Source organism: Danio aesculapii, chromosome 16 (assembly GCF_903798145.1).
Source record: "Danio aesculapii chromosome 16, fDanAes4.1, whole genome shotgun sequence".
Lineage (NCBI taxonomy): Eukaryota > Metazoa > Chordata > Actinopteri > Cypriniformes > Danionidae > Danio > Danio aesculapii.
In genome coordinates this window covers 39,388,193-39,414,224 of record NC_079450.1, presented here as the reverse complement: position 1 = coordinate 39,414,224, position 26,032 = coordinate 39,388,193, and the positions used below count along the sequence as shown (strand labels likewise).

Genomic DNA, 26,032 nt, shown 5'->3' with positions numbered 1-26,032 from the left:
GATTTCCTAAAACGCTAAAAGGTATATAATTTTCAGCTATATTGGAGACTTTAATTATTTAGAAAATCCTTGACTTTTTCGCAGAAAACACCACAGGTTTGTTGACTCAGTGTTGGAGGGAGTCTCGTAGGAAATCTGTATTAATGTGAGTTATGACTCCCACTTGGCCGGCCAGTCATGAGTTCTTGCAAAGGGCGAACCGTTCATAACTGTGCTGTTAAGTCACGGAAATGACATTACATTCCTTCCCCTTTGTGTCCCTTTGAATTATGATGGTAAACAATTATACCTGATTAAATGCTTTACCATATGGGTTGGCATGTTGTCTATTTACATAATTTAGGGATCAGACAAGGGAAGTTTAATCCCAAATTATGCCGACTGTGCCTGCCAAATGTAAACTAATCTAAGGCAATTATGTAGGTTGTTCTGTTCAAATAAGCACTTTATAGACACATGAAAGAGACATGTTTATTGTCTTAGCTTTTGAACAGTAACCTCCCAGTTTCAGCATCAATTCCTGCTCCGCTTCGCTGAAACCAGCCAATATCCTGAGAAGCTAAAAGAGCGAAAGGTTCTGGAATCCAAACAGCCTGCTGAGAAAGCAATGGCAGTCCAGAGAAGAAGAAGAAAGACAGAATGAAAGAAAGAAGCTGTCACTATTAGGAAGACCTACAGATATTAATTGCTTTGCTATCTATTACACAGTGACATGTTGTGTGACAGTGAAAAAAGAAAAGGAAAGCAAAAAAGGCCTGGATTCATGATTTTATGTTATGAAATTCACTGACAAGAGGTCATGTTTAATAGAGGCTTAAAATAGTATAATAATAATAATACTAATAATAATAATACTAATAATAATAATAATAATTATAAATCTCTCTCTCTCTCTCTCTCTCTCTCTCTCTCTCTCTCTCTCTCTCTATATATATATATATATATATATATATATATATATATATATATATATATATATATATATATATATATATATATATATAGTACATACTACACTGTAAAAAAATTGACAACTTAAAAAATTTAAGGCAACAAACTTCAGGACATTTTTGAGTTGACTCAACTTTCAACCCATATGCTGCACTTGACTCGATTTAAGAACTTGACTAAAAAATGTTCTGAGGCTTAGAATTTTAAGTTGAGTCAACTTTTTTACAGTGTAGTACCTTCATAAATATCAATAGCACTTTGGGCAATTTCATTCAGTAGAAAAATCCTGATTTTCCCCCCAGTTATAGCATCACCATAGTGGCCAAACTCTGTCATTATTCTACTGTGGTCCTAGAACATAGCTGCCAACACTAACGTTTTTTTCCAGGAGTCTCCCGTATTTCAGACCCATCTCCTGCCACCCTACCGTTTTGCTATTTCTCCTGGAAAACTCCTGTAATTTCACCCCTCCCTCCTCCTCTACCCTCACCCCCCGGTCCTCAGCTTTTTGATACAGTCTGTAACACCGCCAGTTTGCCAACTTTGGTATAGTATCTGATCGCAGCGGCCGCCTGAAACCCAGTCCATATCCACAGTACAGTTACTAACCCGGTTCTCAACCTTGTTATTCAGACAAACACCCACCCGGAATTTAAATGTTAGCACGTACGGCTTAGAATAAACATTAACATAATTAAAATATCTCTTTTAGTAAAGAGTTATAGCCATATTAGTAAAATTGAGACTGACCAGTTCAACATTTTGGCATCTCATTGCAATTGCAAATCGAAATGTTTACCGTATTTAACAACTTTTGCCATTCAAAACTCAGAAAATTGAACCTTGACTAAGACTGGAGTAAAATTTTGACCCATATAAGTATAGTACCCTTACTTCCCTAAATATATGAGTATTTCATTTTAACATTGGTATTTCAATAAAAATCACAAATAAAAAAGACGTCTTTTTTAACTTAAATTTCTAACTTAAATGGTCATAATGCTGAAAATGACTGTATCCATTCCAGCTACTTTTTCTTGTGCCTTTGGATATGCATACCTCTGTAACAAAAAGCAAAATTACCTCAGACATGTCTTCCAAACTTTTACAAACAACATTTTCACTGTAGTGAAAAATATTTGCTCTCCCCTTTGCCAGACAAAGGTATGCACCTTTATGGGAAGTCTAGTAACTTTTACACAATTATAGCCTATAGTCCAACAAAAATTTAATTTTTAGGGTAATTAATTATAAATTAAATGATGAGACAAAAAGATTGGTACAGTCTTATATGAATGGTTAGAATGACTGCTACGGTCACCCTAGTAGTTAAAGAGTTCTGGTAGTTCCGGTGTTAACTTTTTAGTAGTTTTAATGGATTTTGCTTTTCTGATTTCTTGGTTGTGCTGCTGTTAGGTTGAGCCTTGATGATGCTGTGTATGGTACTGTGTTTCACAGTCTTCACAACAGTTGTTTTTTTCAGATCAATCTCTTTTAGAGCAGAATGTTAATTTCTGAAATAGAATTTCATATTTATTATTCAATTTAATTCTATTCATCTTTATTTCTATAATGCTTTTACAATATGGATTGTGCCAAAGCAGCTTAACAAAGCTGTGAAATTAAAACTGCGTCAGTCCACATTCAGTCCAGAATGTGGTCAGTTGACAGCAACCGCTGGTGGATTTCCGTGAGAAAAGCAGGCACAAATGGCTAGCGAGAGAAATTTGAGATCTCAAAAAGCGTACACAGCTACCCCTGGTGGATTTGTGAAAACAAAAACTGCAAAAGAACACACCTCCTGAGACGTATTTCACAATCTCCATAAATGTATATAGCAGTACATTTTCAGAATAAGTCTGGGTGGATATCTAGCAAATGCAACGCACTCTTAAAGGTAATAGAAGGTCAGAACGCTGATTGGTTTAATGCATGTTACTAGAGGTGTGAACCTATACTGGTCTCACCGTTTGATTCGGTTACGATTATCCTGCTATCAATTTGGTTTAATTCGATATCTTGGTGCACCACGGTGTATTGACGATGCTTTCCATACACAGTATTATATTTTGGGGGGTGGCTATAACAAGCTGTCTGTATAAACACACACTCACACATAGACACACAGCACCACACTGTCTCTCACACACATACACAAACATAGACAGCACCAAACAAAAACACACAGCGTGTGCTCGCTCGGGAGCGATATTGTGAGACCGCCCACTCTTATTAAAATTACACCAGAGTTACCGACTGCTCCCGCGCTTTATTCGGAAATTTATTCCCGCACAGCATGAAATCTGGTCGGGTCCCACGACAATGCACAGGTACAGCCTACAGAATGCAGACCTATATTCAGAAGTATCGCTGTAACAGCCAAGAGGAAAAGAGAGGGGAGGAAAAGTCACGCCAGCAGCCAAGAGGAAAAGTCACGCCAGCAGCTGAAATGGAGTTCACTTTCATTCCCTCAATCGCAGAGAAATAGGGGCTTCTGCTGTAATTGTCAGTGAAAGACTGTCCAGAAAACACACACACGCAGTGAAATTGTGCACAGTTTCTGCGTTTTTAAGTAGTTGGCGCCTGGAGTGTTGTAAATACCCGCTCTCACCTCCCTCGCGACAGAGCGCATATGAGATAAATAACGTCAGTACATAATAATCGGTTATGATTATTACTTAACCGATACAGAATTGTTCACGTCTGCATCGCGGTGCACAGAAGAAACAATTAATTTTGACACCCCTACAAGTTACACACAAAACACACCCTTAACTAATTAAGAGCTTGAGAACAACACTTTTAGACCATGCGCCAGGTGCCCTGATAATATTTCTAATTTTTAAAATAGCAAAAGTGGATTCAAACCTAAATGCATCATGGTTGTGCGCTTTAAACTATGCAATTAGATCATTAGAAAAGAGTCCCAGGGTTTCCCTTATTTCCTCAGTGGCATATCAACAACTTTGGTTTGATCTTATTTTTGTGGAGAACACTTGACCGAGCTTGAACTTGTAAAACAAAATAAAGCCATTTATCTCTAGAGCATCTCATGATTAGCCTGTTTACCTGACGCCTATTTTCTTAATGCTGTGTTTTGGAGTTAAAACAAAAGATCTGTGTGTTTGGGGCACATGACACTGCCGAATGCAGGAATAGGCCGGCTTATTGAAGAGCGGAAAAACCTCCTTCTTAATCTTGACCCACATACAAACATGTGGAGCAGGTGCAACTGAGTTGAGAAGGATTTGAGTCTTAAATAGTGGATATTTTGGGATGTCATACCAGACTTGGTTTATTATGTCATGTCTTTGTTCCCTACAGGAACAAAACAAGAAACATGAAGTGAGATGCAATGATGAAGTAATATGGTTTGCAAGGGTAGTGGTGTTGCGTCACATTGTTCTCGTCTCCTGGGTAAACAGGTGCTTGTGTTTTAACTGAAGAGATAAAGTATCAAAGATACTGTGTGTGAGAGCAGGTGTGTGTAAAGACCAATTTTCTTTAGGATGTTTGACTCAGCTCTTCTGTTAAAGAAATGCAGTAGATGCACATAAATAGGGGACAATATTTGGGTCAGAATATTGCAATTGTGTACTAAATGTATGATTACGTTTATGTTATGGGTAGGGCCAGGCAGAATCTGTGGAAATTTTTTGCTATTTCTGCAGATAATTTTGTAAAAAAATCTACAGATTTATGTGAAATGATTTTGGAAGTATCGCAACTAAACTCTTAATATATGAAATAAATATAATAGCGTTTAACTTTTATTTAATGTTTACAATGCATATTCATGTAGATCCATTTATTTCCTAAACAAAGCAAGTCTCTATAATATATCTTCTAAAAGACAGAAAATATTACTTTACACACTGTGTTGTAAATAAATTATATGAACAATTTCATATAAGTCGATAATATCACTGAAATTAATTTAAAAATGGAATAAATATAAATTTACACACAATTACACAAGAACATAAATAGACTTAATGATGGGCTGGAAATCTGCGGATTTCTGTGCACGCAGATTCCGTGTGGGCCTAGTTATGGGTAATAAAAAATTATACAAAAAAAAAATATTGTGAATGTATATGATGTCAGAATTATTAGGCCTCCTGTTAAATATTAATTCTTTTATATTTTTCCCATTTTTTTAATGGAGAGAGAACATTTTTCAGCACATTTTTAAACATAATAGTTTTCTAAAATTATTTCTAATAACTGATCATTTTTAATCTTTTCCATGATGACACTACATAATATTTTCTTTGTTATTTTTCTAGATATTCTGCTTAAAGTGCAATTTAATGGCTTAACTAAGTTAATTATGTTAACTAGGCAAGTTATTATTAACAATTGCACAGGAGGGCTAATATTTTTTTATACTATATATAATTATAAAATATATAAATAATTCAATAAAATAATTATAGTCATAATTAAATAATTATAAAACAGAAAAAAAATTGTACCATAATTTAGAACAACAATCGAGACTAAATATAATGTGAAACTATAAAAATGTCAACAAAAATAACTTTTTAAGACTTGAACATCAAAAATTGTTAGAGGAAAGGCCTTCACCCTTCACCCTTGTGTATTACTCCGCTCACATACAGCAACAAGCAGAGGACACTTTACAGTTTGTAAAATATTGCTGCTGTTAGACAACATAATGTACTTTTGAAGCTTTTTTTGGATTGCAACTATGCAGTTTATTAGGATAGTGCCTATTTTAAAACATTTATCATTTCTAAGAGACACGTCAGTGACCATTAGTCGGTCACTGAGTCGGTTGATATTGTTCATCCACAAGATGGCGACGGAGACCGCATAATAAGCCCTTAGAAGAAAAAAACTGCATAATATCTAACTACAGGTGATCAAATCATTATTATGTGCGTGCACGGGAGTCCGATTAGTCTGGGGAGTCAGATTTTGATCCAACTATCTTTCACCTCCTCTTGCAAGTGGGCGCACACTTTTTGCACTATGCAAAAATGGTCACTACTAACTGAATGGAGTAGGAGCACACAGTTATGTTTTGTTAAATAAGTTGCACATAAAATTTACGTTTCAAAACCGCACAAATTTTGTCAACTCGCCTATACCATTTTTTACCTGCACACTCAAATTCAAAACTGGGAAACCGCACAGTCTGGGAACACGGCTCCTGATTGCAATAGAGAAATACCAGGAAATCTCTGTAGACTGATGGCATTTCAGCCTTCTAATCCTAAAATGTCAGCAAAATCACCTGTTTTGTCATCACTTTAGACATTACGCTAGAGAATCATTCAAATACTAGCTCAAAAGTGACGTTTGTAAATGAGCCACTGTTTCTGCTGTTCTGATGTCAGCTGCAGGTGTGAATGAATGGTGGAAGAAAGTAGTTCCTCATAAGGGTTTTTAGACTCTTCATGTTTGATTTCCTTTTATATATACACGATTATGCCACGGAACTGTTGTATAAATGCAATATTACACTTGTAGCAGTGCGATATGGCTGTATAGCGTCACCTTAAGCCAACACATACCTCCCACCAGTGCCGATATACAACCATATCGCTCTGCTAGTCATTCAATTTCAGTTAATAATGCTAATAATTATGTATTACACTACTTATAAACAGAATTTTAATAGTACAACTATATTTTATTCAACCATCAATGTTTGCTTACATTTTAGCAGAGATTGTCTTTTTCATCACATACAACCCTTACACCTTTCAGACACTTAATAAACCACACAACTCCGAAGTGAACTTGGTCTTCGGGTTTACACTGCACAGTAAACATCAGTCAGTAGTGTTTGCTCTCCAGTGCTGCTTTCAAATATAATAATATGATTGATTTATGAGCCTGTTAAAGCTCTACCTCATGCATATTTCTGTTTGACTTGGCCTCTGCTTCCAGTCTGCAAGAGAAAAGCCAAGCAGGTGTCGCAGATTAACATAGAATAAAAAATAGATTAAATGGGGATAAAAGTTAAAATACGATAAAAATATGATGACAATAATTGATTCATAAGTTGATTAAAGGACATAAACTGTATATAAGTGTATAAATAAATAAAAATATAAATATAACTAAAGTAAATATGATATAATACTTTTAAAACGAACATAAAAATAGTAATTTAAAATAAAAATAGTAATTTATCAAAACAAATATGAACATAATTAGTTAATAAGGTTGCAAAAGTAAGTAAACTTAATGTGGGAGGCTATTATATAAAAAAAAATCTTTGGTGTAGTGTTAGGGACACAATTACATTTTCTTAGAGTGGAAGTTAAATTTAAGTTAAATTTAATTTATTATTTATTTATTTATTTATTTTTCTTTTTTCTTTATTTTTATATATTTTTTTTAAATGACCACACTTTTTAATTAATGAATATAATTGTTTAATAATACTATGTATATAAATTATTTAAATATAATTTTTTAATGTCTATAATCACTAACAATTGGATAAAAATATACATTTTCAAAGGCGGTGCACTCATTTATGTTATATACACATACAAATTTATATAACCATAAATAATGCTTTCAAATGTAATAATATGATTGATTTATGGACCTGTTAAAGCTCTGCTCATACATATGCATGTTTGACTTGGCCTCTGCTTCCAGTCTGTGTGTCAGCGTGGAGAAAAATGAAGCAGGTGTCGAATCTGTCGCTCCGTCAGATTGATGATGACGGCTGTTTTTAGCAGAGAGCGAAGTGTTTCTCCATAGCATCACGATCACAACCTCCTCCTAAAGCCACCAAACAATCGCTCCTCCACCTCCACAGCGGCAGGGCAGCTTTCCTGTGGTGACAGAGGTAAAAATAGCAGGCAATCAGGCCGGTGTGGGGCGCGAGGCGGATTCCCTGCAGTTCGCTCTCAGCCCGCTACACTAGAGGGATTTACATCCCATTAGCACTGCACTGCTGGATGAAGCAGACAGACCTGCTTCTGATACTCAGGAGAAGGCCTGAAAATAGCTGAGCGGCCTGCGGTCCAGTTGAGATCACCACTGCTGCTTACAGATGTGTCTCCTACTTGTCATATTAAGTCATTTCTCGTGGACTTATACAGCTGGTTGTGTGTATTTTTAGTCAGCGCTTCTAAAATGAGGAAGATTGTAAGTTCTTAACTGAAGGACTGCAAATAAAGAACTATGTCAGATCTATGTCATACTATGAATAAGGCAAATTTGTTGTATAATATAATATAATATAATATAATATAATATAATATAATATAATATAATATAATATAATATAATATAATATAATAGCAATTGCAATCAGATGCATTAAACCCCCCTTGAATTATTAATCCCATTTATTTTTCCCCTAAATTTCTGTTTACTGGAGAGAAAGAGAGAGTTTTTTCAACACATTTCTACACATAATAGTTTTAATAACTCATTTCTAATAACTGATTTATCTTTGCCATGATGACAGTACATAATATTTTACTAGATATTTTTCAAGACACTAGCATTGAGCTTAAAGTGACATTTAAAGGCTTAACTAGGTTGATCAGGTTAACCAGGCAGGTTAGGGTAATTAGGCAAGCTATTGTATAACAATGGTTTGTTCTGTAGACTATCGAGAAAAAAAGTCTAGCTTAAAGGGGCTAATAAATTTGACCTTAAAATGGCTTTTAAAAAATTTAAAACTGCAATTATTCAAGCCGAAATAAAACAAATAAGACTTTCTCCAGAAGAAAAATATTATCAGACATGCTGTATATATATATAGATAGATAGATAGATAGATAGATAGATAGATAGATAGATAGATAGATAGATAGATAGATAGATAGATAGATAGATAGATAGATAGATAGATAGATTTTACATTATTAACAAGATGATTGCTGTTCATTTTCAAGCAACCACTCTTTTACAATGTACCTGCACACTTGGTAGTGTTACTATTACACAATAGAGAACTGAAAGGGAAAAAAAGCACACATAATAACAAGACCGATGTTTTATGTGCAATGTGGGTGTTTCCCAAAGGGAGGCAGTGAATGTGGGTGGCTGCTTTGCTCACTCACTTCCCATCAGAGATGAACATTACAGTCATAAAAACACACTTCTCCATAATTCAGCAGAATTTCAGTGATGATGGAAATTCTGCATATACAGTGTCATTTCAATATGATGTCAATGTCATTTTCTGTTGTTGCAGTCTTTGACTGTTTTTGTATGTTTTGCAATATTGTATTTTTCATAGGTATGGTGTGGCATGTTATTTCCCCTAACAATATATCAGCTACATTTATTTGTTACTTTAACCACTGCTAGAAAGACCAAATAAAGTAAATTGAAAAAATAAAATATAAAAGTACACTTTAAAGTGCATGTCAACATGGCTTAATAAAAGGTCTGTAAATATTGTCTGAATAAATTATTGATGAGATTTTAATATTAATTAATAACATTGAAAAAAATTAAAATATTTAAAGTATTTAAAATAACTAATTAATCATTAATAATTATTTTAAAAAAGAATAATTAATAAAACGATTTAAAAAATCTAAATTGCTAAAACTAAAATCAAACTGAAAAGTAAATAGATAAACAAACAAATTAATTAAAACAAGTCACAATACTATGTCAATGATACACATAATAATAATAATAATAATAGCAACAATAATAATAATAGCAATAGTTATAGCAATAATAATAATAATAATAATAATAATAATAATAATAATAATAATAACAATGGCGAATTGGTGAAAACATGGCATTTACTTAAAAATGATGATGTTTGTACATTATTACAACCACTACAAGACTAATTTATGTTCTTTTTTTTTTGAAAACTACTTGTAAATGTTATTAATATTGGTTCCAATTAGAATGCTTATTTATTTGTAAATCAAATTGTACTTTTGATTATTTGTTTTTTTTTTACTTAGGCTTTAGACAGTGGGAAGTGTTTCAGGTGAAGTGTGCTGCTTGTTTGTTTGTTTCGTTTAGCTGTATGTTTGTTATGATGCGTGTACTCTGTTTGATTTATTTTCTTCTTAGGGACACCCTCAAAAAGGAGATGGTTCATCTCAAGGGGCTATCCCTTTTAATAAATTCCAAAATTCTAAATTATAAATGCCAAAAACAGTTTTCTTTTTTTTTCTTTTCATTTTCAATGTACAATGAGATTGAGTTTCTCAGTGTCATTTTCTGCAGATGACCAGGAAGCCCTAAATCATTGATCTCAGACCAGAAATGTGCTGTAGTCTCCCCTCTACTGCATGTAAACCAAAACACTTCCCTACCACACAACACTTGATCCAGAACATATGATTTCCCTGTTTGTTTACAGTGTCCGAGCCCAATCTTAAGGTGCGCTCCAGGTTAAAGCAGAAGGTTGCGGAGCGAAGGAGCAGTCCACTTCTCCGGAGGAAAGAGGGCAATATCATGACACCCTTCAAAAAGAGAGCATTGGAGCTGTTAGGTATGTGTATCTTCCCCTAATGCACCTCACACACTGTAAAAAGCAACTAGTTATTTTTCTTTAAAAAGTGTGTAAACCCGTTGCCTTGAAATCAACAGTAGACTTTGCTTTTAAAAAATGTATAAAAAATGTATTAAAAATAAATAAATAAAAAATAAATATATATATATATATATATATATATATATATATATATATATATATATATATATATATATATACTTAAAAATTTTAAAGCCATGGGTTTACTTTTTTAAGTAAAGGATACTTATTGCATTTAAAAGAAACACATTTACTCACTTTTTTTCACCTGGGGCGTAAACAATTGCGGCATCCCAATTAACCTTTTATACCAGCCATTTCGAATGTTACTCGATTGAATGGGTGTTATCAGTGGTTATTAGCTTATAGAAATGGGGTAGAAGGGGCCTTCTGCGCACCTCAGAAGGCTGTTATCATCCATCTACATGGTTAGCCAGAATTATTTATAGCAATTATCAAATTTCCCATTAATTGAATTTTTTTAACGTCTACCCCTACCTCAACCCTAAACTCAACCGTCACAGTAATGTAAAAACAGATCTGGAGTCTTCTCTATTAGTATAGCTGATTAACCACAAATACTGTTTATATTATTTATTACATTTCCCATTTATTGTATTTTATTATTGTCTACCCCTACCCCAACCCTAAACCCAACCGTCACAGTAATGTAAAAACAGATCTGGATCTAGAGTCTTCTCTGTTAGCAGAGCTGATCAACCATATCACAAGGATTCACATGGATATTACGTGCACATGGATCTTACTGTAAATCAGTTACACAATGAATACTGTATTGACATGTACAGCACCATTTATCTTACTGTATATGTATTCACAGTAATTTATAAATTTACTGTAAAATATACAGGGATTTTTACAATGAAACTTTAAAATACAGTAACATTCTGCTTAAATGTCATACAGTAGAATACAGTTCATATTACAGTTAAATACTGTGTATAATCATCAGTCCAAGAATGTCAACAGCTCAAAGATGAAAATCATGTGCTGTCACCTCAAAAGTATGGTAATTACTACATTACGTGAATGCAGTATTAGCCACTTAACCATCAGTAGGCCCATGCGGAATCTGACCGCACAGAAATCCACAGATTTCCACAGATTTTTAGCCCATCATTGAGTCTATTTCTTTACTTATGTAAATGTGTGTACATTTATATTTATTCATTTTTAAATAAATTTTCAGTAATATTATTGTCTAATATGAAAATGTTCTTTTGATTTATTTACAATACAGTTTGTAAAGTAATATATTCTGTCTTTTAGTAGATATATTATATGAGAGACTTGCTTTGTTTACCAAATGAGTGGATCTAATTGGATTTGCATTGTAAACATTAAATAAAAGTTACACAGGTTGTTTTTTTATTTCATATATTAAGTTTTTAGTTACAATACTCCCAAAATCATTCCTCATAAATGCAAAATCTATTTTTATAAAATTTTGCGCAGAAATAGCAAAAAATATCAACAGATTCTGTCTGGCCTTAACCATCGGTTTTGCAGACCCGCCATGTTTGTAGTTTGTTAACACTTCTAATCATGTTTGTAGTTCTAATCAAATTTGGTTCCAATAAATGTGGACGGCTTTTGACATTAGAGTGTGCACAGATCTGCAGTTCCAATTTTTACTAGAAACGTTAAACTATACAGTTAATTTTGCAAAACTCATTGAGACATACTACAATTTAGGTATACAAATAATTTTTTGAATACTATTTACGCTAGCTTTTTCACGAATGAGGGTGCAGTAAATGTGACGTCCTGCTGTTTGTGTGTCCACTGTGTGTCGGCTGTATTCTGTTTGAGTGTGTTGATGTTGTTATGTAACAGCAGCTCTGGCAGGTGTTATCCAGTGTGGTTTTCAGCCTTGGCCGGTTGAATGATTTTTCCATGGTATTTTGGTTGCTTATGTACTTTTGTAATGGAGCGAGTGGTTGCAGATGGTGGTTAGTTTTAGAAACACAGTGGCAAGATTGTCATCTAGATCTTCTGTAAATATGCCAAAGATGACGTCATCCTTTTGTTGATTGCCAGATACCAGTCAATATCTTTTTTAAGATGTATATAAAGTGGTAATAACTTTAAAAATATTTTAAAGCATAATTCATTCATTCATTAATTTATTAGTTCATTCATTTATTAATAAATAAATAACAACATAAAACATTAAAAAAAATAGTAAATAAATAAATAGATAGATGGATGAATAGAAAAAATACAATGAATGATTAAAATATGCATATTTGGATATTCTGTTATCATATTTTTGAATTTTGTTAATTTAAAAATAGTCAGTTATGAACTTATCAATTGATAGTGGAGAGATGTAATAGAGCCAATTCGGTGGATGGGGACGTTTGGGAGGCCATGATGGGTAAGGGCCGATGGAGGAACACAGGACACCGGGTTTACAACCCCTACTCTGCCATGTGATTTTTAATGACCACAGAAAGTCAGGACCTTGGTTTAACGTATCATCCGATAGACGGCGCTCACTGACAGTATAGTGTCCCATTCTCTTTACTGGGGCATTAAGACTCACACAGACCGCAGGTTGAGCACCCTCTGCTGGTCACTAACATTAGCCGTTCAATCGCGCGCGTGTGTGTGTGTGTGTCGCATACTGTACCTTGGTGATAAGCAGGACTGAGCCAGGGCAAACAGTGATAATGGTTGCTTGTCTCCTCTAAAAACAGCTTTTGCAGACATCGTGTGATGTTCTGAACGTTTATAATATTTTTTGTGGCAGATGGACGCGAGTCGATTTCTGTATGTTCAAAACCAAAAGATTCAGTAAAGCAGATCGACCATGATGTGCGTACATCTTTCCATTTTAGTGCGTTGCTTTCGTGTCTGTCACCTAGCAACAGCCATACACACAACTCAATGGCACTACCGTACTGGGGATCAGAAGGAAAAAAGACAGTGTGAACACAAGCCAACCGAGAAAGTGGCAAGGGGCGACAATCAAACTTGGGTACAGTCCAGGCAATTGAACCGAGTGTGAAAGCACCCTAATTCACTCCAACACTTGTGTATAGAGTATATGTATATATATTAATATTAATTCATAACTTCATTTGTTCAATTCAATTCAAGTTTATTTGTCTAGTGCTTTTAACAATAATTAGTTTCAAAGCAGCTTTACAAAGTTGCACATTATTATGTGTATGAGTGTGTATTTAAATATCTGAAGAAAATATAATAAATAGGTTTGTACAGTTTATAAATGCTGTTATAAATGATGTCTGCACTTGGCCGTACTATAAGTGTGTTTTATTGACTGTTCTCCAGAATCCACCGCCAGCAGCAGTGCTCCAGGATCAGGGCCCAGTTCACCCAATGGGGCCTGCAGTGCCTTGGGGGCTGAAAACGGACCCTCTTCACTACCAGTCACCACACGGACTGAGGTACTTACCTTAAACTGGCTTTATCACACACACCAGAGGTCTATGAACAGTTTGGCGTTCTCGGTTTCTTCAAAGCTTTCTAAAACATCAGTACCTGTAGGACTAGAAGAAAGGTTGGTGATCACCAGGCCCACCATAAATTTCCTCGGCACAAGCCCAGTCTGTCCTTATGCAGCTATGAAAACACTGCTCTGTCTCTGCAGCCTGTGACCTGCTTGCCTGTCGCAGTCCAATGAAAACGACTCCCGGAACGGACAATAAAGAGTCAGTTCACTTCCTCCCACAAACCCCTGCTCCGTACCGCTAACCTTTACTAGCCGAGCTTTGTGGTTTTCAGTCCCTGCAGCTCTCGTAAAGCTCACGGTGAGAAAGTAAAGATCAGATGCTGAAAATATCTGTTTTGTATATAAAAAACTATAAAACATAAAATAAAATAAACAGGTTTGTAACAACTTGAAGGTAAGAGAAAAAGAAATTTGTCAGTAATATTTAATTTTTGGGAAAAATATCACTTTAAGCTCAATCGCCAGCCCCTATGGCATTATCACAAAATGAATAGGTTGTTTTCAATCACATGGTTTTGGTGAAGCGCAAAAATCAGATGGAGGGCAGGAAGTAAAAAACTGAATGGGAGACATAGAGGAAAGTCTGTATGTTTGCAATTTATACCGTATTTCAAAGGAAATATAAATAGAAAACAACTACACGTTGGGCATGATCCTTATATCATGAGGAGGGCCGGGTTTTCAACTAAACTAAAATATCATTGAGGTGGTACATACTGTATAATTACGTTACATGAAAAAATACTATAGCAAATACTATAGTGTTTGGAAGCATACTATAGATAATTACTTAAATTAAACTGTCGTAGTAATTATATTGTTGCTGTGGTATAACACAACTGTAGTAATAAACAAATTCAATAGGCTTCAGTTTCTATACTATAATCACAATGCATCAGTGTTTATGCTAACATTACAGTATTTATTAGTGTTTATCAGTTTACTATGCAACAGTATTTTGTAGTATTCATTAACAAAGCATTGTACACATTATTCACTTTACTATGTAGTCAAAAAACATGTTAAATTACTATAGTTTTTCCCCATGTGGATATCTTTCAGACATTATGAAATAACAGATGAACAGCATACAAAAAGTGTGGACACACAATATTATTTATTTATTTATTTATTTTTGTAAGAGGGAAAAAGTGGTCCATAATAACCGTCTAGTTTTGTCGCAAGGGTTCATTTCTTTTTTGTTCTGTTGGTGAATTTACCATCAACAAACATTCACTGCTGCTGCGCATCTCGATGTTCATACGGATGTTTATTCTGCCGAAACGCCAGTAAAGACATGGATTATTGCAAAACAAGACAGAGATTTCATTGCAGTGATTACATGGCAGGGTACATTATTTATACTCTCCTGGATTTTGTATAAGTGTGGTGGTGTTTGTATCTGATTTTTATACAACACATTAACATAATTAGACACATTACTAGGCCTGTATATAATCTTTATTGGTGCTGTCAAACGAATTCAAACGAATTCAGTTCAAAAATGTTTGCACACGTGGATGTATGGGAAAAAATGTTTATTACATGTCACCTTTCTTCCGTTTTTCAGCCAGTTTCTTGAACTTTCTCCCCATTATGAGTGAAAGCGTTTGGAAATATATAAAAGCTTTTCAGCATTTCTTATTTTGGGCGATTTAAATTATAAACAACATAAAACAGAAATATGTTGACGTTCTGATAGCGATTCCTTGTAGAAGAACATAAAAGAATCACGTCATGTGAAAACAACCTATATAGAGATAACTAATTATAAAAATATTACCTTTCACAAATATTCATGGTGGGAAAATAATGCTAATAAAAGAGTAAAAAATATTTTCTGTATCGTACACATATTTTATCAAAACGATGGAAGTTGTTTTGAGAAGCAACATCAAAACATTTATCCCATTCACTTCCTTTTTAAGTTCCAAAGCCCAACCGTCATTTCATTTTAAACCCAATGTCCCCACAAGTATAGCAATAGCAGTAAATGTTGACCTTGTGGTGAAATTGTGTTCCTCATTAGGAAATCGGCTCAAAAATTACACCAACTTATGTAGTTTTAAAATGAAAAAAAAAAATGAATTTTTCCAATTGGGTTGGGTCTTAAGAAGAGGGTTGGAGGAAGAGTACAGAATATACAGTGTGTACAGAACATTACTATCATCTATAGGAAGTCATATAAAGTTAACGTATTTAGCAAGTGTGTGAGAGTGTGTGTGGGTGTGTGTGTATGTATGTATGTATATATATATATATATATGTGTGTGTGTGTGTGTGTGTGTGTGTGCGTGTGTGTGTGTGTGTGTGTGTGTGCGTGTGTGTGTATAGACACATACTCTAACTTTTTAAATTGCAATTTAATGACAAAAATAAAAAGATAAAAAAATCAATTTTTCTTCCCCCTTCCACAAATCATGCAGCCCTATTGTCAATTAAATGTAACTTGTACTGAAGCCATAATATTCCTCTAGGAACATGTAGGGCTTTTCCCTTTCCTCCGATGTTCATTAGCTCCCTCTGACTCACTTCCTGGTGGCTTCACGGCTCGGTTCCTCCGGGTCCCCATGGACTTTACGCACAAAGAGGTGTATTCTGGGCAAATGTGACATGTCTCTGTGAAGCCTCAGCTCAGCAGCTGTGTTATTCTTCAACACCACTGTTTACACTCCCATGAACCTCCTTTGCAATAGCCGACAAGGAATGCTTATTGCACTGCGATCCAGGGTCGAGGTGGTGGGTGGCGGAGCTTAATTGATCCACCAGCCGCTGGTAGCCAAAGACATGCTAACAACACAAACACGGCCGATCGCTATTGTATTGACATAAGCTTGACATCTCTGGGACTGGGTAGACACACCGCGCCAGTTTCGAAAGCGAGACGTATTTGTAATCAGTTACATTAGGTATCTTCTTTCAGAGGGAACTGGTCCCCTGGGTCAAATAAGGCCGGATTTCCACATTCAGGTCAGTGAACAGGCAGGAGGGATTGAAGGGTAAACAGTAAAACAGTACCATCTCTCTGCCACATGCTGATGGGCTGCACCGCCCAGAGCAGGAAGTACAGTTCACAACTGATCAGTTTGCTTCCTAAGATACTAGGTGTGTTTCAGTGGTGGAAAGAGTACTGAAAAATCATACTCAAGTAAAAGTACCATTACTTAGAGTTAAAGTATCTGTTGCAAATATTACTCAAAGTAGGAGTAAAAAGTAGCCCTTTTAAAACTACTCAAGAGTAGTGAGTATTGAGGATTGCGATGTGAACGGCTTATGCATTTACATGCAATTTGTACACAGATGTGTAAACGTAACATTCTGTAGTGCATTAGTAAGTTGTTTAAGGACATTTTTCAGTCCTCATACAGTAAACATACATCGTCTCATCAGTGACATGTAGTCTATAGATCTAGTCTCTCGATTATTGCATGTAAATATTTTAAACATCTTCTTGCACACTTTTAATGCTTCCAAACAGTTTGATGCATTTATGAAGCGCCAATGTCTTGCGGTTGTTCAGTATGATGTGATTTACTTTCTGTGAGCGATTTGATTGGACAAGTATCATTTTTTTTTAATTTGTTACTTTACACCAATGAAAAAAACAATATAATGAAATATATCAGTTCAACTACTCCCACCCCCCTCCCCTGCGGTCTCTTTAAACTTGAATATCCAATGAATAGAAGTTAACAGAAAAACAAAAAACAAGGTACAATATCAAGTATCAATTATACAAAATAAGGCAATCATTCTGGATTCTGATCATTGTTTTGTGCAATAAACATGTAGATTTTGTCAGCAGCTGAAGTCCAGATCTTTAATGCACTCATTTGTACCAAGTTCACTCGAGCTGTGGATAATTCCAACATTATAATGACCTGAAGTTGTACCAACCACTTGTACGTGTCTAAATTATGTGAAGGCAGCCAGTGTTGGGTGGTTGTTTTTTGTTTTTTGCAGAAGTTAAGCTAGCCAGCCAGCCAAACAGCTTATTGTAGCTTAGTAAGATTCAACAGAATCATCGCTCAGTAATAGAATGGAAGGATTCACAGGTAGGATATTTATTTAATCACAAATTTGTGTAAATCTGTTTCGATATTTTGCCATGTCATGGCAACAAATAGGTTTACCTTTTTACTACTATATTGGGTCTTACTTTATTTTAATGGTTCGTTTGTTGAATTTAAGTTACATTGCATCTATATGCTAACTAATTTTCAATAGATTATTAGTAGACTGCTAGGTTGAGGTTAGGGTTAGTGTAAGTTGACATGTACTTGCAAAGTTTCTTATAGTCAGTTAAATATCTGTTGAAGGAGCATATCAACAGATATTAAGCAGACAGTCTACTAATACTCAAATGGACTGTCAAAATAAAGAGTTACCCTACATTGCAGTGAATACACTAGCCATTATTCATATTTAATAAGCTTGTGCTTCATCTGCTCCATTTCAACCATGTTGAAATTTATTTTGTTTAAAGAATTGTTTTGTGTATGATTTTTCTGTTCGAAATAAATCAAATCAAATCAAGGGAAGATTGTGCACATCAGACATGCATTTAATAGATATTTCATCCAAAAATGAAAATGTCCTCACCATTTAATCAAGTGGTTCTAAAATTTTAGGATTTTCTTCCTTCAGTTGAACACTAGACAAGATCTTCTAAAAAATGTTGGGGAAAAGCTGCCACTGGCATTCATAGTTGGAACAAAAAATACCATGGAAGTCAATGTCAGTTTTTCTTTCCAACACTCTTCACCCAGCAGGCATCTTAATGTCAAAATGACATCAAAAAACATGTCACAAATGCTAACTGATTTAATGTCAATTGACTACCTTGATGTCAAAATGACATCAAATAGACATCTAACATTGGTGTCAAAAACATGTCATGTCAATTTGTTGTCGTTTTGACAGGAAGGTGCCCGCTGGGCAGTATATCTTCCATTGTGTTCAACAAAAGAAAGAGCTCATAGATTTATAACAAGCGGTGTAAATGGTTCACTTGTAAACCAAGCAGAGTAAATGATGACAGAATTAACATTTTAGGGTGAACTATCCCTTTAATTCCAAGACAAACCCCGTTATGCATCGCAGTAGGGCCATAGACATATCTGTTAATATACTGTGTTTATCCCTACATCATATTAAGTTTGCACCTGGACTTTTCCCCAAGCCTCTTTTAGGTAGATTTTTTATTTATTTATTGTTTTACCTTCAACACCCTTTAAATTGTGAATTGTGAAGCCTGTTTACTTACATATTTGTATTATTTATATTTGTTTAGAAAAGATGTATATTGCATTGTTATATAGTAATAATTTGAATAAGCAAGCTTTTACCATTTCATTCTTGGACTGTATGTTTGTGATTTTTGTATTTTTTTTTTTTTTTTTTGCACTGGATGCCTGAATTTCCATCAGGATAAAGTATTTACTTACTCCATGAGACCTATAAACAGCTGTTTCGAATGTTAACACTCGACTGAATGGGTGTTATCAGCTGATAGATATGCCCCTACTAGTATGCTCAGAAGGCTGTTATCATCCATTCACATGGTTAATCAGCTATAGATCACATATGGCTACGGCCGGAAGATAATGAGAATTATTTATAGTATTTATTCAATTTCCCATTAATTGTATTTTATTAACGTCTACCCCTACCCCAACCCTAAACCCAACCATCACAGTAATGTAAAAACACATCTCGATCTGGAGTCTTCTCTGTTCGTAAAGCTGAATAACAATGTGGATGGATGATAACAGCCTTTTGACCCTACTAGTAGGTGCAGGAGGCCCCTATTGGCCCATATCTATCAGCTGATAACATCAGATAATGCCCATTCAATCAAGTGATAACATTCGAAGCAGGTTCCTATAAATGTGGGAATTTTTTTTTTTTATTTCAGTTAAAGTTTTGTGAAATAATTCCTTTTGAATTGCATGAAAAAAAATATTATGTAAGTTTAAAAAACAATTTTGCAAAATCAAAACATTTTAATTTACAAATAAATTCTGTACAATTTAAAATGGTAAATGAAATGCTCCTACTGATAAACTCTTAATTTTGATATCAACTGGAAAACAGGTCTGGATTGGTGGGCTTTTTTTCCTTTCTGTGGCCTTGGCTTCATGTCCTCCAGTTGAGCTCATACTGCTCCGCTGTGGCAGGAACAAAACCGTCATTCGTTTTAGTACATTAAAGTTTATTGTTCTGGTGCTGTTGCTCTTTCCAATGGTCCATAGTGGGATTTCAAAATATCTCTCTTTTTCTCTGCCCTTCCTCCCCCTCTCTCTCTCTCTCTCTCTCTCTCTTTTTCCATCACAGCGGTGGCCGTCACAGTCGAGGTTATTAGGGCCTGAAAGCTCAGTGTCTATGCTAAATCTCTATACGTCTCCGTCGCTGCCCAATATCTCTCTGGGTTTCTCGGCTGCCTCTTCTCCCATCAGTGTAAGTCAAGAAACGACATGCATCTTCTTTCATAGAACTTCATATATAGATATACATACAGGGATGCACACAAATAGAGCGCAGATGCGCATACTGGACCGAAATAAGTATACACTTAGAAAATAAATTTAGACTTCGCATTTGCATAACGACAGAGTTGACAGTCATTTTTCTATTTTAGGTCAACCAACTGCAATAATGCATGATAGATATGCAAAGATGTTTTTGTTATGTGCTGGCAGTTTCACAGCTAAATATGAAACTGTGATACTTCACTTTAAATGGCAATGTATACACTATCGAGCTACCAGCGAATGCCAAAAAAAAAAAAAAAGATTAAGTTTAGAAATGATACAAATTTTAATATTGTAAAAATTCATAAATAAATAAAATATTTTATTGTATTTTTCAAGTATACTATAAAATGACTATAATTTTTATTATAGAATATTCTAGTTACTGCACTGTATTCTTTTGTATTTTAAAAAACAAAGTGCAATAATGTTTTATTATTATCATATCTTTAACATTGTATAATACTTTTTAAACATGTAATACTTTCATATGATTTACATGTGTCATGTTTGGTGTAAACACAACTTAATTCTTTTCCTCCAATTTATTTATCTTTTGAACTCCCAAATATAGAGTCACCAATACTGCTTTAATTGTAATGACCTTAATGTGGATGTTTACTCTGATAAATGAGGGGAAATGTAGTTTATGGCCTTGGCTCAGCTGTATATTGCTTTGACTGTTGAAAGACTAGCCATCACTGGCTGACTGGATGATATGTGTAGCCTCAGGGTTCTGGCCTTTGACTTTGGGGGATTTTATAGGCCTTAGATAAATATTGTGCTTAAGTGTCTGGTGTCAGTTGCACTCCAGCCCTCCCTAGTCACCTCATCCATTACCGCTGTTTAAAGATCAGCCAAACTAGAACAATCAAGCCAAGCTCCAAGTATTGTTTAATCTTGAGTTAATTTGGAGTTTAAACATTTTACTGCTTATTAAAATGTAAACACATACAAACACTTTTGTCTTTAATTGGCAATCGGCAATCAAATCCAATCTTGCACAATCTTTGTTTATATGACAACCTGTTATTTATATAAAGCAAACATAACTATTTTATGTTTTATCAGTTTAGTGGCTAATTCGTTCAAGTCATATGAATATACGATTTTTTTTGGGTGCGTGGCACCCAACCCCACCCCTAAACCCAACCATCATTGGGGGATGAGCAAATCGTACAAAATTTTACAAATGGAATCGTATGAATTCATACACTGTAAAACCCAACAGTCAACTTTATCAAATGAAATGATTGTAGTTAACTCAAAATTTACTGAAAGTTAATTTTACTCATTTGAAAAGAGTTTTGAACTCAGTGTTGAAGGCAACGAGTTAATTAAATACCTCATTACTTCAACTTAACTGGAGTAAGTTCACAGTACAAGTAGATTAGTTTTTTAAACTCAAATGGTTTGTAGCAATCTGTTTCCTTAAATGGTTTGAGTTGGCTTAACTTATTGGGTTTTACAGTCTCAGTTAGTTTGAGTTCTTATCATTTATTGTATTTTACTGTGCTCAAATTGTTCATTTACTCAAATTGATAAAGTTCACAGTGCTCATTAGGATTAGTTTTTGAACCTAAATGGTTTGTTGCAATCGGTTTCCTCAAATGGTTTGAGTAAACTTAACTCATTAGGTTTTACAGTGTATGAATTAGCCACTAAATCAAAAAGTTATGAATTGCTGTGAGACTGTGTTGGTTGAATTAGTACAGTATATTGAGCAGTTTGGCAGGTAGTCAATGTTCTCTCTGTCTCCTGTCAGGCTGCTTTAGGTCTTCAGGAGAAGCATGTTGATTGTGGTGGCGTATCAGCGGTCATTCAAGGATTGCCAACCCAGCTTCTGGGTCCAGTTCCATTGTCTGTTATGGAGACCAAAGTGAGCAGCAGCCACCAAGCTCTCCTGCAGCACCTCCTCCAGAAGGAGCAACTCCGCCACCAAAAGATCCTCTCTTCTGGTGAGATCAACACAGCCTACAATACATTTAGGATTCTAACCAGAGACTTTCTTATTGTATAACTTGAAGCTTTCCAGTACACAAAAGGTTATTTAGAATGGAGAAGATTCTTTAGATCAATGCCATGTTTTTTTTTTCCAGACTTAGAAATAGATGATATTTTAAGAACCAAAGACTGAAAGGTTCTTTGGGGAACCAAAAATGTTTCTACTATAGTATCATTACAAAAACCTCAATTTTTTAAGGCTGTGTGAAGTTGCTGAGACTTTTATTTCAGTATGTTGATGTACTTCAGACTAAAAGTAATATTGAGTAGGGGCGGGGCTGTCTTTTTGCGTATCATTCCCTTGTAGCAAACTAATGGTAAGAGTGGCGTGGTTAAGAATATAGTGGCTGAAGCTGTCAAACTGACTTTGATTGACGATTACCAAAACAAACTCCTTTTTTCTTCAGTGGATTAACTTGAATGTATTACTTGTGCAACTAAAGAATAAAAATGTGCACTAGCTAAATAAACATTGTAAATTTTTATTTCACACTGACTTAAAGACTGTATCTGTGTAAACAAAAAAAGGTCTGCAAAGTTTTAAAGGTGAAAGCGCTGAGTAATTCAAATCATTGTCTTAAAAATTGTGTGGTGGTGGGGAGGGGTGTATAATATTAACAGTAATTAATACTGAGTTCTCCAACAAACACATATGAAAAGTACAGACTAATGCAGTCTGAAATCCCATGTGCATGAAACATTTCACTTACTGTACGTCTATCAAATGATCACACATACAGTGAGATACAATGGCTTGAATGTATTCTTTACTGTGTGAGATTACTCAGGAAGGGAAGCATCCTGTTGAAAATGGTAATAGACATAGTTTCCAAAATGCGCTATAAGCATTAGACCAATCACAATAGACACAATAGTGTTTATAGACTTCGATGCATGTAAGCCTGTTGTAGTAGAACGTTTAATAATAAAACAGAGGAACTTCAAGTGAATAGAATTCTTTCAATCAAAAATGAAGATTCTGCCATTGCCTGTTCTCCAGGCAATTATACTTTCTTTAATTTCATATTCAAATAAATTAATTGTAACTAGATGTTTTAGACTTCGAAAAAAGCACCAGTGTCTACTGAAGTAATATGGCAGCTTTGTATGATGAGCATACTATGTTTACTATTATGTTTTTGTTCTGTTTATTTGTGTAAAGCTGCTTTAACACAATCAACATTGTATAAACCACTATAGAAATAAGTACTTGTCTTGGGCAGTTTGGGATTTGAGTTGGTAAGACTAAAGGATGAAATACACATCATGAATTTTCAAATATGAATTAATTTTTCAACAGTAGACAGCTTAAATTTGACATTAAATAGTTGAGCAATTTGCTCTGTTGCAGTAACATATTTAAACAAATGATTCAAATAGTTGTAAGAATGGATTAACCAATTCTTTAAAAAGAACCTACTCAAAGTATGATTTGTTAACAACTTGAGCATAGTTGCACCTCTAGGGCCCTATTTCTAAGTGGATTAACACATGTTTTCAGTGAGTAGGTGGTCTTTTGTGGCTGTCTGAATGCATTTGACCACAAACCATTTAAATTTGAATGAGTTTTCAACTACTTCTGCAATAGAACCAAAGTGGGCAAGATGAAGACAATTCACAACAACTTCTTTAGTGTGATTATTCCTTTAAATCAATCAGACAGGGTGTTAATCTATACCTGATCTTTATGTTTTGTTATATAGGTCAAAGTCCTGTGCATCCACCCTCTCCACTGGCCATGATGGAAAACTCTCCAAGCAGCACCCGACCCAAACTGCCTCGTCACCGGCCCCTGAATCGCACCCAGTCGGCTCCGCTGCCCCAGAGCACATTAGCTCAACTTGTGATTCAGCAGCAACATCAGAACTTCTTGGAGAAACAGAAACAGTACCAGCAACAGGTCCACATCAACAAGGTAAAACCTTCTAAAATTGTCCATTTTGTTACTTTAAAAGAACATATTAGTATCTAAAGAGTAGAAATGTGTGCCTATTGACAGCTTTTGTACTTTTATTTCTGAGCGCATGAACACAGCAATCACAACTGGATCCCCACCAGACAGAATAGAGGTGGTTTTAGCCCTACTGAGAACAAACTCTGGGGTGGTTCAGTTGTGGTTAGAAAGCAATCCAGCTGACCAAAAGTTATAATGGGAAGTGTGTTATGTAAAACGCAGCAGTTTCTGATTCTTTGGGTGCTGTAGTATATTTACAACCCATTCAGATGCATAAAGGCTCACTTAACAAAATCTTAAGAATGTCAAAGTTGCCTTTCGATTCAATTCTAAAAGATTTTCTGAAGACATCAATGTCAGATTTTTTTATGTTCTGTCTGAAAACAAAGCTTTTCTGATACCAAATGCTCTTCTGGAAAAAGGAAAGCATGTGTGTTTACAGCTGTGACAGTTAACCCTCATCAAGATCAATTCAATATTTTTGCAAATGTATGTGCCATTCACTTTTTGGTATTACTGTTGGGATACGTATTATTTTGAGTACCATTTTTTAGCTCTTTCACTATATTTTTAATGTCTACATTATACACACCCATTTTCATGACCTCACAAAAAAATAAACAAAGTCAAATCACTGCATCCTGCATCATCCAGGTTTTGTTAAATGTTGTATTTGATATCCCCATTGGCTGGCATCACTTCAGTAGTCCATAGTGACGATAAGAATTCAACCAGGCAAATGGCCCCAAGGAAACAATAGTGTGGGTGAAAACCCATTGTAAAAATAAGTGTGATTGGTTGGTTTACATGGGAATCACATGTCTTCTTGCTTTGACTTTGGCCAATGAGAGCTTCAATAGAGTCCAAACCTAATGCCATCAATTTGGAGGTTTCGTTAATTGAGACTAATACTTGTTTTCAGCCCACGCTCATAGGAAATACGTGCCTCAGTCTATATTTTTGCAAGATGTAACATATATTTTGTGGCATGCTTTAGATGACAAATTAAATTGGGGTACATTTTGTTGCGCATTTCAATACACTTCTTGTACAAGTCCACAATAAAGAGACTTGTTGTATAGATCACCTAGACCAACAAACTATTGACATAAAACTTTCCCTAAACCCAACCAAGTGTCTCAAAAGCAAACGTAAGAGAAAAATGCACCATGACCATTTAGTTTTACCTTGATTTTGCAATGCTTTAATCATTTTTGTGGAACCATGCTTTACTGGTACAACATAAAACATGCATCACAAGCACAATATTAAATATATTCGATTACAAATCATGGTTGTTATTTTTTGGGATTTGTTTGGTGTTGTGCAAAGAACTGCATGCATATAATCATTTATCGTTGATATTGTGTCCTAGTAAATATCATTAGTGTGAAAGGAACAAAAGTTCTTGCTGCCATACTGCCACTGAGCATTCATTTTACACAGAAACCGCTGTCAAACGTGTTCTTAACTATGTTTTTCCAGTTTTGTAAAAAATGTATGCTCATTTCTAATGAGCCTATTTTGCTTGTTTTTCCAAAATATTTTTATTTTTCTACAAAAAAAATCAT

General features: G+C 34.8%; 1 protein-coding gene across 2 annotated transcripts in view; it reads left to right on the top strand.

Moving 5' to 3' along the window:
* The window catches only part of hdac9b (histone deacetylase 9b), a 49,203-nt gene that overhangs the window by 18,005 nt on the left and 5,166 nt on the right, over nucleotides 1-26,032 (top strand). For both annotated transcript variants that reach the window (XM_056476058.1, XM_056476057.1), the window contains exons 6-10: nucleotides 10,295-10,426; nucleotides 13,790-13,905; nucleotides 20,307-20,429; nucleotides 22,269-22,461; nucleotides 24,211-24,422. In XM_056476058.1, coding sequence (XP_056332033.1) covers nucleotides 10,295-10,426; nucleotides 13,790-13,905; nucleotides 20,307-20,429; nucleotides 22,269-22,461; nucleotides 24,211-24,422 — 776 coding nt within the window. The remainder of the gene's footprint in view (nucleotides 1-10,294; nucleotides 10,427-13,789; nucleotides 13,906-20,306; nucleotides 20,430-22,268; nucleotides 22,462-24,210; nucleotides 24,423-26,032) is intronic.